At 39.9% G+C, this 14,683-nt stretch overlaps 1 protein-coding gene across 1 annotated transcript in view; it reads right to left on the bottom strand.

The window, feature by feature from the left end:
- Positions 1-13,939, bottom strand: part of Atp13a5 (ATPase 13A5) — a 124,631-nt gene extending 110,692 nt beyond the window's left edge. The window contains exon 1 of the mRNA XM_004654259.3: positions 13,808-13,939. Coding sequence (XP_004654316.2) covers positions 13,808-13,870 — 63 coding nt within the window. The 5' untranslated portion in view covers positions 13,871-13,939. The remainder of the gene's footprint in view (positions 1-13,807) is intronic.
- Between the last annotated feature and the right edge of the window lie 744 nt (positions 13,940-14,683).

Genomic DNA, 14,683 nt, shown 5'->3' with positions numbered 1-14,683 from the left:
TATATGATTCCTAGCAAATGGATGGTATTGTGGTGGTGACTGTACCTCAACCCTCTGTTACTGGTTTGGCCACATGTGGTAATTTGTACTAGATGTCGCCAAATAAATACCAGCCTCATCATACTTACACAGCCTGCCTTGGATCCTTGGATTCATGCCATGGAGAGCCTCGTGAAGGAAGAGGAGGTCTTTGTTACCTATTTGTTTGTTTTTACTTTTGAAACAGGGTCTTGCTACATAACCCAGGCTGGTCTAGAAACCAAGATGGCCTTAAAATTGCATCAGTCTTCCTGTATCTTCCTCATACGTGCAAGGATTATAGGCATGAACCACAACTCCTAGAAGAGGGAGACTTGAATCTCCTTCATTTATGTCTATTTTTGACAATAAACAAAAAGAACATCTTTCTTTAGGATTTACTTAGCTGTCATTTAATCCTCATAATAACCCATGGAACTGACTTTATTCATTATTAAAAATAAGTCTTATGATTAAGTGTGTAAATTATTATTGATTACAAATCAGACAAACTGAATCTTGGGGTAGTTCAGAACGATTATTGACTAGTTCAACCTACTGCATTTCTGGTGTGTTTTGTGGACCAAGAGTGACCATTCATTCCCCAGTCTAGGACTCAACACCCAGTACTATAAAGGTAAGCACATCGCCACTCAGTTGCAGATATTCCTGTACTGTCAGCTGCTTCTATTATGACAAAAATGCTAATGCACAGTTTTGAAAGGTATAACCAAGGACCTTTATTTGGTAAAGCAAATGCAAGGGCAATAGCAAGTATAGACCAGAAGACAATGAAATGCCCAGACTGATTAGCCAGGACAGGTGCTAGAACCAGTCTTTGCCATACAAGCTATATTAGTCCACACATTTTGAGATGTGCTCTCAAAGGCCCACTTGTAGAATAATGAGAGCATCACTAGTCAGAAGAGGAACCTTGGAAGTTGTCTGGTTCAAATTCCTCTCTAGACAAAGATGGCACTGCAACCACTCTTGGCACATGAGCATCTATTGTCTGTTTTAGAGGCTTTCGGTGCCTACAGGCTACACATATCCTTGCTGGTCAGCTGAAATGGTGTCTTAGGTTCTTGTTGTTTCACAGTAAACTTATCAGCTTGAAACGATGCAAGTTGTAGAGTTATAAAAGCCTTAAAATGTCTCAGAAAGAGTTTGGGGATTAAATATAATTTCTTAGAAATTTCTTAGCTAAGACATTTCTTAGATAAAAACACACCTAAAGAAAATAATTTTCTTACTTTGACTTAATCTTATTTTTGAAGTGAGTTTTCTTAACAATTTGTAAAATGAATTTCAAACTATATAATTAGGCTATTTCACAGACAGCTCCAAAGTTCTTGACTTCCCTTCAAAATGCTGTAGATCTGACAACACTGAGATGTTGACTTCAAAATATAGATTATAGCAGAATTGTTTTTATTTTTTTCTATTCATTCAAATGGACTTCTCTTAAGACACTTTTGTTTATAGTTATGTTATACTGGTAACTAAAATTTGGTCATAATAATAAAAACAAGCAAGCAGCTCAAATACTTTCTCATATATATACCAAGCTATAACTGTGCGCACTCTCACTTTATATGTTAGTAGTAATTTAAAAGTATTGAGGCCTGGTACACTGTGTCTTGACAATTTCTCTTCCACAATGCAGCCTAGAGAAAATTTTAAGTCTTGATTCTATCACCTGTGTGGTTATCTTTCCCCCACAGTTAGGTTTTGGTTGAAGACTGATGATCTTGCCTTTATGAAAGTGATTAATAAAAAACATGACAAATGAAAACTTAAGGTATAGGATTTAAATATCAGCATTCACTTTCTAATATTAATCTTTTTTGAGTGAATTGAGAGAATGGAGGATAAGGAATACATGGCCATGCATGAAGTGAAATAATCTCAATGATCACATTGCCTGGTTTTTCTTAACAATTCCTCCCAAAGTATTAGTTTTGTAACATGTGTATGCTTATACTTTTCATTTTGTTCATCATGAATGCAATGTAAATGAGACTTTGTCTTCTATACCCTTTTCTGCATTTTACACACATGACCCTCTCAAAACTTGTGAATCAGGAAAGTAAGTTGTTCATAGGCACCAGCAAAGTCCAAAAGAATTTTGACAACCATGTGATAAGCAAGACTGCCTTGCTTAAAGCCTAGATCTGCTGCCTTAGACACTGTTTTACAGGAGAAATTTGCCATGCAAGGAAATGCCTGCCTCTCAGTTCTGTGTCCTCCAAACCATGCAGCCCATCTTCCTTCTAGGGCTGCTCTGCTCAATTTGACACACAGATGGTGGGTGTCTGCACAGAGGGAGAGTGCAAATGGACTGATTAGATCTTGAAACTCATATGAGTAAAACTACTCCAGTGGGACCAGAATGAAGACCATGCTCAGAACACAAGTGTGAGGAGTACATGTGGGCAGAGGGCTGTGAAATGGAGGCCTCCAGACCTACCCGACTGAAAAGAGAGTGATTGTCCTCCCAGAAGAGTGACAATGACAAAACAGTACCTACAGTTCACTGAGACCATCCTGACCTTTCCTATGGAAGTTCAATGGAAGAATACTCAGGAGAGAATCTGTGCATTTATTCACATGTATGTACACATGCATACACACATGTACATACCAAAAATTCCACAGATCCCTATGTGTGGGAAATACAGTCACTGTAATGCCCTCTTAGAGATACTGGAGGAAGTATAATGTGATCCAGACTCAGAGAAGCCCCACTGTTACCTGCAATCCTTTTTCACCTACCATTTTTCAAACCTCAGTGATGGGAACCAAAAAGAAGGAGACTTTGACACAGCATCTCTTAGTATCATCTTCAGGTGGTAACTTAGGTCACATAAAGGGTCTAACAGAAGCAAACTTCAAATCAAGGTCAGCTTGAGGTCAAACCTCATTCCACTGGGCATTGTGCTACACAGCCTATGCCTGGCTCATTGAAAGTCTGTGTTGAGAAGAGCCTGTAGGCTGTCAGTGAAGCCATGAGTCTTAAGAGGAATTTAACAGAATTTGAGAAGGGCTAACAGGATCATCTGGGCAGAGTAAAGAATTGGGATGGGGAGGTAAGGGGAAGAGAGCTTTTTAGAGCTAGGTTGTAGTAAGGAGGGTATGAATTTATAGTAGCAGGTTGTATAAGTCAACCAAGACCTATAAAGTGATGCTGTGTACCCCTTAGGCTGGTATGCAGGTAGAATGAGTTTCCACATCACCTAACACCTGCCCAGGACCGTGAGCATTCAGCTGCTTGCTGCCTGGTAGGAGTTAGGGTCTGGAAGCAGGAAACAGGAATGAGAACAGAGCTCTTGAAACTAATGCAGTGCTTTACAGCCATGCTGAGTTCAGCAGAATAACCTAACTGTCCTTGAATAATTCACAGGCTTTCCCTATATGCTTAAGGCTATTCCTACATGCTTGGAGGAATTTAGTATTTGTTCCAACAGTATCTAGTTTTCACCTCAAACTCTCTCACACAATCACAGAAGACTGTTTACTTAAAATGATGACTGTAAATAGAAGTCACACTGGGCCATAGGAGAACCTTTAGAAAAAGAAATAGGCAGACACTGTAAGAGCCACTGCCTGACAGCCTGCAAGATGTACCCTGAGCCATGAATCTGTTTGCTTTGACTTACTGTGTATGTATGCGTATGTGTGTGTGTATATATGTGTGTGTGTGTGTGTGTGTGTGTGTGTGTGTGTGTGTGTATCACTTTTAATGTATGTAATCAGGCTATTTCACAGAAAGCTCCACATTTTCCACATTCCCTTTAAAATTCTATAGATCTGACAATATTGAGGTGTCGAGTTGTAAGGCAGTGGTTACTTTAAGCCAAGTGGTAGCTTCCTCATTAGACTATGTCACCCCACCAGGTTATTCAGTGGACTAGAGTAGGATGTGCTTCTGTGCTCTCCAGCCCAGACTGAGATCTTGCAAGGAAAACACAATGACCAGCTGCCCTCCCTAGAATACTATCAGGAGCTACAGCTGCTCTTTGACCTCAGGAGCTGCAGGTGGTCTTTGATCTCTTAACACAAAGGCCTTATCATATGGCCTAGGAGAAGCAGGCACCAAATGGAAAGGCATTATTTACCATACAGCCTAGGTGAAGCATGCGCCAGGCACAGGGGCATTACAATATGGCCCTGGTGAAGCTGACCTTAGGCACGTAGGCATTGTCAAAAAAGTTTTATTTTCTGTATATAAGCTTGTGTCTGCCTGAATAAACCTGAGCCTTGATCAGAACTTGTCTTGGCTCCATTCCTTGTGTTCTTATCTCAGATTCATTCCCACTCCCTCCTTCAGGGTCTGTTTTGGCTCTCATGCTGCAAGCCAGCACAGTGTGGCACCCGAACAGGGACCTGAATATGGGGGGCCTCAGGATCTGCGGAAGAAAGTAAAACTAAAAAGAGGACTGGAGTTGCCCACTCAGTCTTCTGGAATAAGGTAAATTGGCGCCATTATGGGACAAGCAAAGAGTAAAGAGGAGCTAATTGCTGTAATAAAGGATTCCCCCCCCCCCCCCCCCCCGAGGTAGGGTCTCACTCTGGTCCAGGCTGACCTGGAATTAACTCTGTAGTCTCAGGGTGGCCTTGAACTCATGGCGATTCTCCTAACTCTGCCTCCCAAGTGCTGGGATTAAAGGCGTGTGCCACCACGCCCAGCATAAAAGATATTTTAAAAGCACAAGGAATTGGGATTGCTTCAAGTTCTTTAAACAAATTTTTTGATTTCATTAATAAAACAAGCCCTTGGTTTATTTAGCAGGGAAATGTTGATTCAGATGATTGGGATAAAGTAGGGAAAGAATTAAATGTCTTTTTACAAACCCATGGTCCTAATAAGGTTCCGGTAATTGCTTTTTCCTTATGGTCTTTGATAAAGGATGCCTTGGATTCAGGTATAAAAGATAGTTTAGTGAAGCAAATGTTAGATCACACTCAAGATGTCACTGAAGAAATTAGAAATCAAAGTTCTGAAAAAGGAACACCTGTAATTCACAAAGAATTCCATAAAACATTACAATCTTTACAAGTTTCTAAGGAAGATAGTGATGACGAAGAGGAGGAATTAGAGCCAGAAGCAGCAACAGAATTAGAGGCAGAGACCACTAATTATCATGCAGATTGGGACCCACCGTGTCCCTCTGCCCCCATGCCCTCCACACAAGTATATGTAGCAGAATTAAAAAATGAGGTGGCAACCTTAAAGGAGAGAATAAACCTAGAAAAAGAAAAAAGAAAGTTAAAAGATGAATTAGATAGTATTACTAAGAAGCCTTCTGAAATTGTCCACATATCTTCATTGCATCCTTCTCAGCCCATTTTTAATTGCTCCCCCTTAGAAAGGGTGATACAGAAAGCCATGGAAGAAGGTGATGAGGAAGCATGAGCTTTCCCATTGGCTTATCCAGTAACTGAATTTCAACAGAGTGATCAAATGATGAGGCAATATACTTCCTTTAATTTTAAAGACATAAAAGAATTAAAAACATCTTATACACAATATGGAACGGACCTACGTCACCATATACTATGTCAATTGTAGAAGCATTGGTAGGGAAAATTCTAACAGCAGATGATTGAAAATCTCTAGGCAAAGCTTGTTTATCAGGAAGAGAATATTAAACTTGGAAAGTAAAATTCTATGACTTATACCAAAAGACTGTAATGTTGAATCAACAGGCAGGGAATGGTAATTGGAATGTTGATATGCTTACTGGGAAAGGAAATTATACTGGGAATGACAATCAAATTGCATATCCCCCTGCTGTTTATCAATAAATAGCCACAACAGCTCATAGAGCATGGTTTAGTCTTCCTTCAAAGGGAGAAGCTGCAGGGTAGAATTTAACTAAGATTATACAGGGTCCTGATGAGAATTATGCTGATTTTGTAGATAGATTGATAAAAAACAGCAGGGAGAATGTTTGGAGATGCTGGCACTGGTATGGACTTTGTAAAACAGCTTGCTTATGAAAATGCAAATAGCGCTTGCAAAGCAGCTATATGGCCTTATAGAAGGAAAGTTGATCTACAAGGATATATTAGATTATGTGCTGATATTGGCCCTAGCTATACACAGGGATAGCCATGGCTGCAGCATTACAAGAAACTCCTTTTCAAATGGCTGCCACTGCAGCAAGATCTGCCAAGTGCTTTTCTTGTGGAAAAATAGGGCATATGAATAAAGATTTTCCAATTAAAAGAAAAAATGAAAATTCCACTAATCCAGCTCCTGGTCTTTGTCCAAAGTGCAAAAGAGGAAAACACCGGGCAAATGAATGTAGATCTAAAACAGATAGAGATGGCAACCCTATTATCCAGCAGCAGGGAAATAGGAGGAGGGGCCGGCCCCAGGCCCCACAAAGACAAGTTTATGGGGCAATACAGTTTGTTCCTCAAGCAGCCAGTTACAGCCAGTCTCCCAACTTCTCTGAGACACCCCAGGGAGTGCCAGACTCGACCTCAGTTCCTCCACCTACACAGTGTTAATTCCAGAAATGGGACTTCAAACATTGCCTACCAGAGGATGTGGCCCACTGCCAAAGGACAGTGTAGGCTTAATCTAGGGGAGAAGTAGCAGTACTATGCAGGGATTACAAATAGCACCTGGAGTTATTGATGCAGGTTTCACAGGAGAATTTAAAATTATGGTGTCTTCTCCAAAAACAATCTTTACAATATTGCCCTGTCAGAGAATAGCTCAATTGTTGCTCCTTCCAATGATAAAAACTGGAAGAATTGCTAATGTTCAGGGTCAAGGGACTCAAGGATTTGGTTCATCAGATGCTTACTGGGTTTCACCTATCAGTAAGGAACATCCAAAATTAACTTTAAAATTAAATGGGAAGCAATTTGAAGGGTTAATAGACACTGGAGCTCATATTACTATTTTGTCTGGTAATCATTGGCCTGCTTCTTGGCCTAAGCATCCTACAGGGACTCAATTGAGAGGTATTGGACAATCCTCTTGTCCTGAGCAGAGTGCTACAGAATTACTTTGAGAAGATGAGGAAGGAAATACTGGGTATTGTAAACCTTACATTATAGATAGTTTGCTTTTAAACCTGTGGGGAAGAGATATTTTGAGTCAAATGAAATTGTTAATGTGCAGTCCTAATGAAATTGTTACTGCTCAAGTGCTTAGACAGGGTTATTTGTCTGGTAAAGGATTAGGAAAATGGGGACAAGGTGACTCATTACCTATTCAAGTAGCTTCTAATGCAAATCATCAAGGGCTAGAGTATTTCCCCTAGTGGCCACTGGTCAGGCCGTGCCACCCCACACAGAGCCTATTTATTGGAAATCTCATGATCCTGTATGGGTGGATCAGTGGCCTTTGACAGGGGAAAAACTGATAGCTGCACAAATGCTAGTTCAAGAACAATTAGAGGCAAGACATATAGAGGAATCATCTTCACCCTGGAATACTCCAATTTTTTGTCATTAAAAAGAAATCAGGAAAATGGCAGTTACTACAAGATCTGAGAGCTGTGAATGTTACTATGCATTTAATGGGAGCAGTGCAACCCAGTCTGCCTAGTCCTGTAGCTATTCCGGCTGACTTTTCTAAAGTGATTATTGACTTGAAAGATTGCTTTTTTACTATACCTTTACGTCTATGAGATTGTTGCCATTTTGCTTTTAGTGCTCCTTCTAGTAATTCTAAGGAGCCTATGAAAAGATATCAATGAAAAGTTCTCCCTCAAGGTATGTAATAGTCCAACTTTATGTCATAAATTTGTGGCTAAAGCTTTAGCTTCTACAAGAAACAAATTTCCTCATATATATATATTATTCATTATATGGATGATATTTTATTAGCTGGAAAGGAAAAGACAGATGTTTTGACTTGTTTTTCTTACATGGAACAACAGGTCACTATATGGAAATTAAAAATTCCACCTGAGGGCTGGAGAGATGGCTTAGCGGTTAAGCGCTTGCCTATGAAGCCTAAGGACCCCAGTTCGAGGCTCGGTTCCCCAGGTCCCACGTTAGCCAGATGCACAAGGGGGCGCACGCGTCTGGAGTTCGTTTGCAGAGGCTGGAAGCCCTGGCGTGCCCATTCTCTCTCTCTCCCTCTATCTGTCTTTCTCTCTGTGTCTGTCTCTCTCAAATAAATAAATTAAAAAAAAAAAATCCACCTGAAAGGGTACAACAAGATTCCCCCTTTTCTTATCTTGGGTTTTATTTATATCCAAAACAAATTAAACCACAGAAAGTTACTCTTAAAACACAGAACCTTACCACTGTAACTGATTTTCAGAAATTGTTAGGAGATATTAATTGGATTAGGCCTTATTTAAAACTTACTACTCATGAATTAAAACCTTTATTTAATATACTACAGGGGATCTCTAATCCTTCTTCTTTTGGTTCTCTTACACCTGAAGCTTCTAAAGCATTAATTACAGTACAAAAGGCTATAGAAGAACAATCTATCATTTATATTGACTATAGTAAAGAGTTGTGGTTACTTGTACTTCCTACCCCATATACTCCAACAGGATTGTTGCGGCAAGGAGCTCCTGTACTATGGGTGCATCTTGCATCTTCTCCTCCAAGAACTGTCATTCCTTATTATGACTAGGTTGCTAAAGTAGTGATGGAAGGAAGGGCTGAATCTATTAAATATTTTGGAATAAAACCACAGGTTGGGCTGGAGAGATGGCTTAGCGGTTAAGAGCTTGCCTGTGAAGCCTAAGGACCCCGGTTCGAGGCTCGGTTCCCCAGGTCCCACGTTAGCCAGATGCACAAGGGGGCGCACGCGTCTGGAGTTCGTTTGCAGAGGCTGGAAGCCCTGGCGCACCCATTCTCTCTCTCTCCCTCTATCTGTCTTTCTCTCTGTGTCTGTCGCTCTCAAATAAATAAATAAATAAAAATTAAAAAAAAAAAAACACAGGTTATCTGTCAGCCTTATAATTCAAAACTGGTTTCTTGGCTTTTTGCTTTTTCAGATACTTGGGCATTATCCATGGTAGGTTTTGCAGGAAGCATTGATAATTATCACCCTAAAAATAAGTTGATTCAGTTCTTCATACAACATCAAGTCATTTTTCCTTGCAATACACAATTTTCTCCTATCAAGGATGCTATGTTGGCCTTTACAGATGGATCTTCTTCTGGCCTAGCCACTTATTCTTTAAATGGACAAACATATACTTTTAATACTCCTTATAAGTCTGCACAATTTGTAGAACTGGCAGCCTTTAAAGCTTTATTGCAACATACTGCTACTATATCTGTTAATATTTACACTGATAGCCAATATATTGTCTACTCAGTTCCTTATTTATAAACCTGTAGTAAAATAAGTCCTTCTTCTACTGTTTACAATTTGCTTACACAGGTTCAACTTTTGATTCTCCAGCACTCAGCACCTTTCTATGTAGAACACCTTCGTGCTCATTCTGGCCTCCCCAAACCCTTAACTCTGGGAAATGCTATTACAGACAAGGCTACTAGAATTTTTTCTGTGAAAGAAGCTATTAATGCTCATAAGCTTCATCATCTTAATGCTAATACTCTACGTCTTAAATATAAAATCACACATGAACAAACACGACAAATAGTTAAAAATTGTCAACAATGTCTCACATTTTTACCTGTGTCACATCATGGTGTCAATCCTTGAGGTTTCACTCCTGGCCACTTGTAGCAAATGGATATAACTCATGTTCCTGAGTTTAGAAAAATGAAACTTCTACATGTTTCTATTGACACTTATTCTGGTTTCATTTGTGCTTCTGCTCAAATGGGAGAAGCTACTAAACATGTTATTTCTCATGGTCTTCATTCTTTTAATATTTTAGGTGCACCTAAACAACTAAAAACAAATAATAATCCAAGATATACAAGTACAGGATTTAAGCACTTTTGTTCTTCTTTTAATATTGAACATGTTACTGGAATTCCTTATAACCCCCAAAGGCAAGGTATCATTGAACGAGCAAATGGAACATTAAAAATCTGGTCACAAAAAACTAAATAAGGGGAAATGACACAGGTATCAGTAACAAAATGGTTAAATCATACTTTATTTATTTTATTTTTTTTACTTTTGGATGCAAAAGGGTTTTCTGCTGCTGACCATTTTTGGCATGCACAAACGAAGACTAAGTATGCAAAAGTAATGTGGAAAGATCTATTGACTAACAAATGGAGTGGACCCGACCCTGTATTAATATGGGGATGAGAATCTGTATTTTTTCACAGAAAGAAAATGGAGCCAGATGGTTGCCAGAACATTTGGTCTGATATGCAGGCCATGAGATCAAACAAGAGGACACTGCTGATCCTAATGATATGGTGTCATCTACATCTTGCTTACAGTAAAGTCTACTGGACTCTCCTCAGGATTGTGGTGGTCAGACAATGGACATCAGCAAACTTACATGTGGAAAATTGCTGCTGCTATGGGAGGTATCAAGGTTACATCTGCCAGAAATAATTCAAATAGTCTTCCAAAGTGAACTGTTATGGCCTATGTTAGGAAACATATTCCCTGATGTTAGGAAATATAAATATTACTTGGTATCATGGGTCTGAAGGAATGTTTAATGTTACCTGTGATAATTGTAGTTTGTCCAATTGTATTTCTCATGATTCTGAAACTGTAATGATTGTCAAACAACCTACCTTTTTTATGATTCCTGTTAATCTTTCAAAGCCTGTGTATTATGACAAGGGTATACAAATTCTAGAGGAGGTTAAAAATAGTTTAAGTAGACAAAAGAGAATTGTAGTTTTAATTATTGTTGGGATTGTTACATTTGTTACATTATTAGCTTCCATTACTACTGCTGCTGATGCTCTTACACAAGAAGTTCATACTGCACACTTTGTTAATAATCTAGTTAAAAACATTTCTGTTGCTTTGGGAACTCAAGTAGCCATAGACAAGAAGTTAGAAGAAAAAAATAGATGCTTTGTTTGATGTAGTGACCTATTTAGGAGAGCAAATTCAATGAATAAAGATTAGAGCTCGATTGGAATGCCATACAGATTACCAATGGATCTGCATCAGCTCTAAAACTTACAATGCTAGTTATGAAGACTGGGTAAAGGTCAAAATGCACTTGGAAGGAATTTGGCACCATGATAACATTTCATTAGATTTGGTTAGTTTACAGTCAAAGATTCTAGCTATTCAGAACAGACATCTTGATTTTGACTCCACTAAGGCTGCTAATGATTTACGTGCTACAATTAAGTCTGTGTTGCCTGCTTGGAACTCTCTAAGTTTCTGGTTAGGCAGCTTTGCAGCTGTGGGAGTTTGCCTTCTCCTTCTCTTATGCCTATTGCCTATTTTCTTCAAGTGTCTAATGAAGTCTATTGTGAATGTTTGTGCAGAGGTTTGAGGTATGCACTATAGAACACGTCCTTGGCTCCCTCAGACTTTATCCTAATTCTCCCTGAATTTTATCCAACTGATAGCCAGAGATGGATAAGATCGGGGGAGGAGGCATCTAACCTAAGACAGGACACATATTGAAGGATAATACATTTGTCCTATGACGGGTAAGGATGTTCTTCTGCCTCTGACAACCTAAGAGAGGCACAGTCAATTCTTTTAATAAATAAAGAAGGGGGAGATGTTGGGAGCTGCAGCTGCTCTTTGACCTGGGGAGCTGCAGGTGGTTTTTGATCTCTTAACACAACACAAAATACTTATGGCCTAGATGAAGCTGACACCAAATAGAAAGGCATCATTTATCATACAGCCTAGGTGAAGCATGCGTCAGGCACAGGGGCATTACAATATGGCCCTGGTGAAGCTGACCTTAGGCACGTAGGCATTGTTGAGAAAGTTTTATCTTCTGTATATAAGCTTGTGTCTGCCTGAATAAACCTGAGCCTTGATCAGAACTTGTCTTGGCTCCATTCCTTGTGTTCTTATCTCAGATTCATTCCCACTCCCTCCTTTGGGGTCTGTTTCAATTCTTGTGCTGCAGGCCAGCACAGAATAGTCTGACAGCATGATGTCAGCAAAGTGGGATTTCAGTGGATGTGTCCAGAAGTGTACACAATACATAGAGGAGAATAAAGAGTAACATGAGGGCTGGAGAGATGGCTTAGCGGTTAAGCGCTTGCCTATTAAGCCTAAGGACCCCGGTTCGAGGCTCGGTTCCCCAGGTCCCACGTTAGCCAGATGCACAAGGGGGCGCATGCGTCTGGAGTTCGTTTGCAGAGGCTGGAAGCCCTGGCGCGCCCATTCTCTCTCTCCCCCTCTATCTGTCTTTCTCTCTGTGTCTCTTGCTCTCAAAATAAATAAATAAAAATTAAAAAAAAAGAAAGAGTAGCATGAGGCTTTCCTGGCCACTCATATACATATCCAAAGAGCATCAGACCTGGCCATTATTCAGCACTGAAAACAGATACGCAGATTTTAATCCTTTGAATCCCACAAGTCTGAAGGTTTTAATGCACTATATCATTGTCAGTAATGTCAATGTGGGTCAGTCATAATCTTCAATTATCCAACAGCCACACTAAAGAAGTAACATGAAGCAGACAGAATTAATTGTCATAATAGATTCTATCCAACTAAACTTAGCCAGAATAGCATTTCAGTGTATATCTAATATACAAATTGGTAGCATTACTACTAAGTTACTATAAATCTGCTGTCTTTAACACATACAGCACCTTTGGAATTCGATCAGCTACTTTCTAGTATTCAAAAACCATTGGTGGCTAGTTGCTGCCTTACTGGACAGCCCACCTGTAGATGTCACATCTCTTCATTAGATCAGCAAATGAACCCAAGTGGAGATGCAGGTGTAGATTTCCCACCACTCTTATAGGAAATCAGACAGGCGAGGCAGGAAACTGACACCCTTATGATATATAATGCCAGATTTTGGATTCATTTCAGCCTCACCACTGCTAGCACCCCACCACTCCCACCCTCACCCAGGCACTCTCCTGCCCCTTTCATCACCTCTCTCCTTTTCCCACTATCTTCATCAGGCATACTGTTTTAGTGTGGACAGGCTGGAATATAAAGAAGCCAAGAATGAGGTGGATTTTCAACCTTCCTTGTCCAGCTAACAACCTTGGGCAAGTTACCTAACCTCCCTGGTCTCAGATTTCTTTTCCATGAAATAAGATTAGTTCTTTCATTACTGAGTTGTGATGATTAAATAAAATTATAAATGCCAACTCCTTCACGCCAAACAGATATCACAGAATTTTTCTATTTTAATGGCTGTTTTAAAATTTTTATATATGTTTGGAAGAAGGAGAAGTAGGGAAAAGAACCTATCTGTCACTGCTACCTCCACACTTAGTGCTTAAGATCCGTCTTGGTCTTAGAAAACCCATGACTTCTGCTCAGATCATCCTGAACCTGGGTTGTTCAGACATACAGAAAAAAAGAGCAGAATAAGAAAAGAATTGCAGTTCTCATTAGAGTTTGTCCAGTTATTTAATTACCCAGGTTGGAAGTGGGGACACTTCAATGAGCACTATGGGGAAATGCACCTCAGTGACTCTGGGAAGCTACAAGGGGCAAGGGAGCTTCATCTGGTCCTCTTCCTGTGGAGTTGGCAACAACTCTGCCATCCAGAGACATGACCTGCTTAGTCCCTGCAGACTTCCCACATAGAAACTATGCCTTACAGTTCTCATGGAGCCTCCCCATACCCAAACCTTTCAAGGTCCTAGAACCAGCACCATTGGAACCACCGTCTATCATCTAATCGAACCCCTCCCACAACTTTGGGTACTTCAAGAAACGTGAAAAGGAGGGAAGCCTTACCAGTTCATTCTCCTCTCCTTGGTTGAGCAGCGCCCGGCAGTCCTTCTTACCACTCTCCTCCATCTAACACAGCTGGTGAGCTCCCTTTCTGGCTCACTGTGTAGGGAAATGTCAAAGCCAACTGTGCTTCTGTGAATCTAGTCACTACTTGTCACCACAGTTCTCAGGTGCTTATAAAATCTGCTGGCACCTTGCCTGGTAGGCCAACAAAGGAGAAAGGAAAGCAAGGATTGGCCGGCTTGATGTGGTTTTTTTCTTCCTAGTGTTTATTTATTGAGCTACATGTGAAAGCCTTTGAGCTAGAAAGAGAAGTGCTTTCACATGTAAGTCCACAAACGTCTCAGCCAAAGAATGGGAATGGCCACTGTGCTAGAAATATGAGACAGAAGGATTAACCAGAGAGATATACAAAAACCATGTAGAATTTAGAGAAGTCGTGAGTACTTTGAGTATAGCAGTGAGAAGAAAAGAAAGGTAGGAAATTTCTGAAATCAGAGAAACCCTAGTTCTGCTTTTTACTGATGACACTGTGCAAGTCGCTTAAACTTGGATTTCAGGTTTCTTGCATGTGAAATGTCAATGATAATTACAGAACTGATAGGAGGATTTAAGGTGATATTTGCAAAAGGCCAAATGGAGCTTCTGCCACACTCCCCGAGAGAGAAGCCCTCATCATGGTCACCATCATACTAATGGAGAGAGGCTTTTATCACACAAACTATAATGATTTTATTCTATACTCCAGCAAAAGTTTTCAAATAAGTGAAGTATATGGAGGAAGAGCTAGAAAGTCTGAGAATTGAAGGTATAAGGCAATTACCACTGAAGTTGATGTTTTTACAAAAATAAGAAAACCAATTCATTCAGAAGAGAATT

Source organism: Jaculus jaculus, chromosome 5, assembly GCF_020740685.1.
Source record: "Jaculus jaculus isolate mJacJac1 chromosome 5, mJacJac1.mat.Y.cur, whole genome shotgun sequence".
Lineage (NCBI taxonomy): Eukaryota > Metazoa > Chordata > Mammalia > Rodentia > Dipodidae > Jaculus > Jaculus jaculus.
The sequence above is the reverse complement of the archived record's forward strand: the minus strand, read 5'-3'. Positions and strand labels throughout refer to the sequence as shown.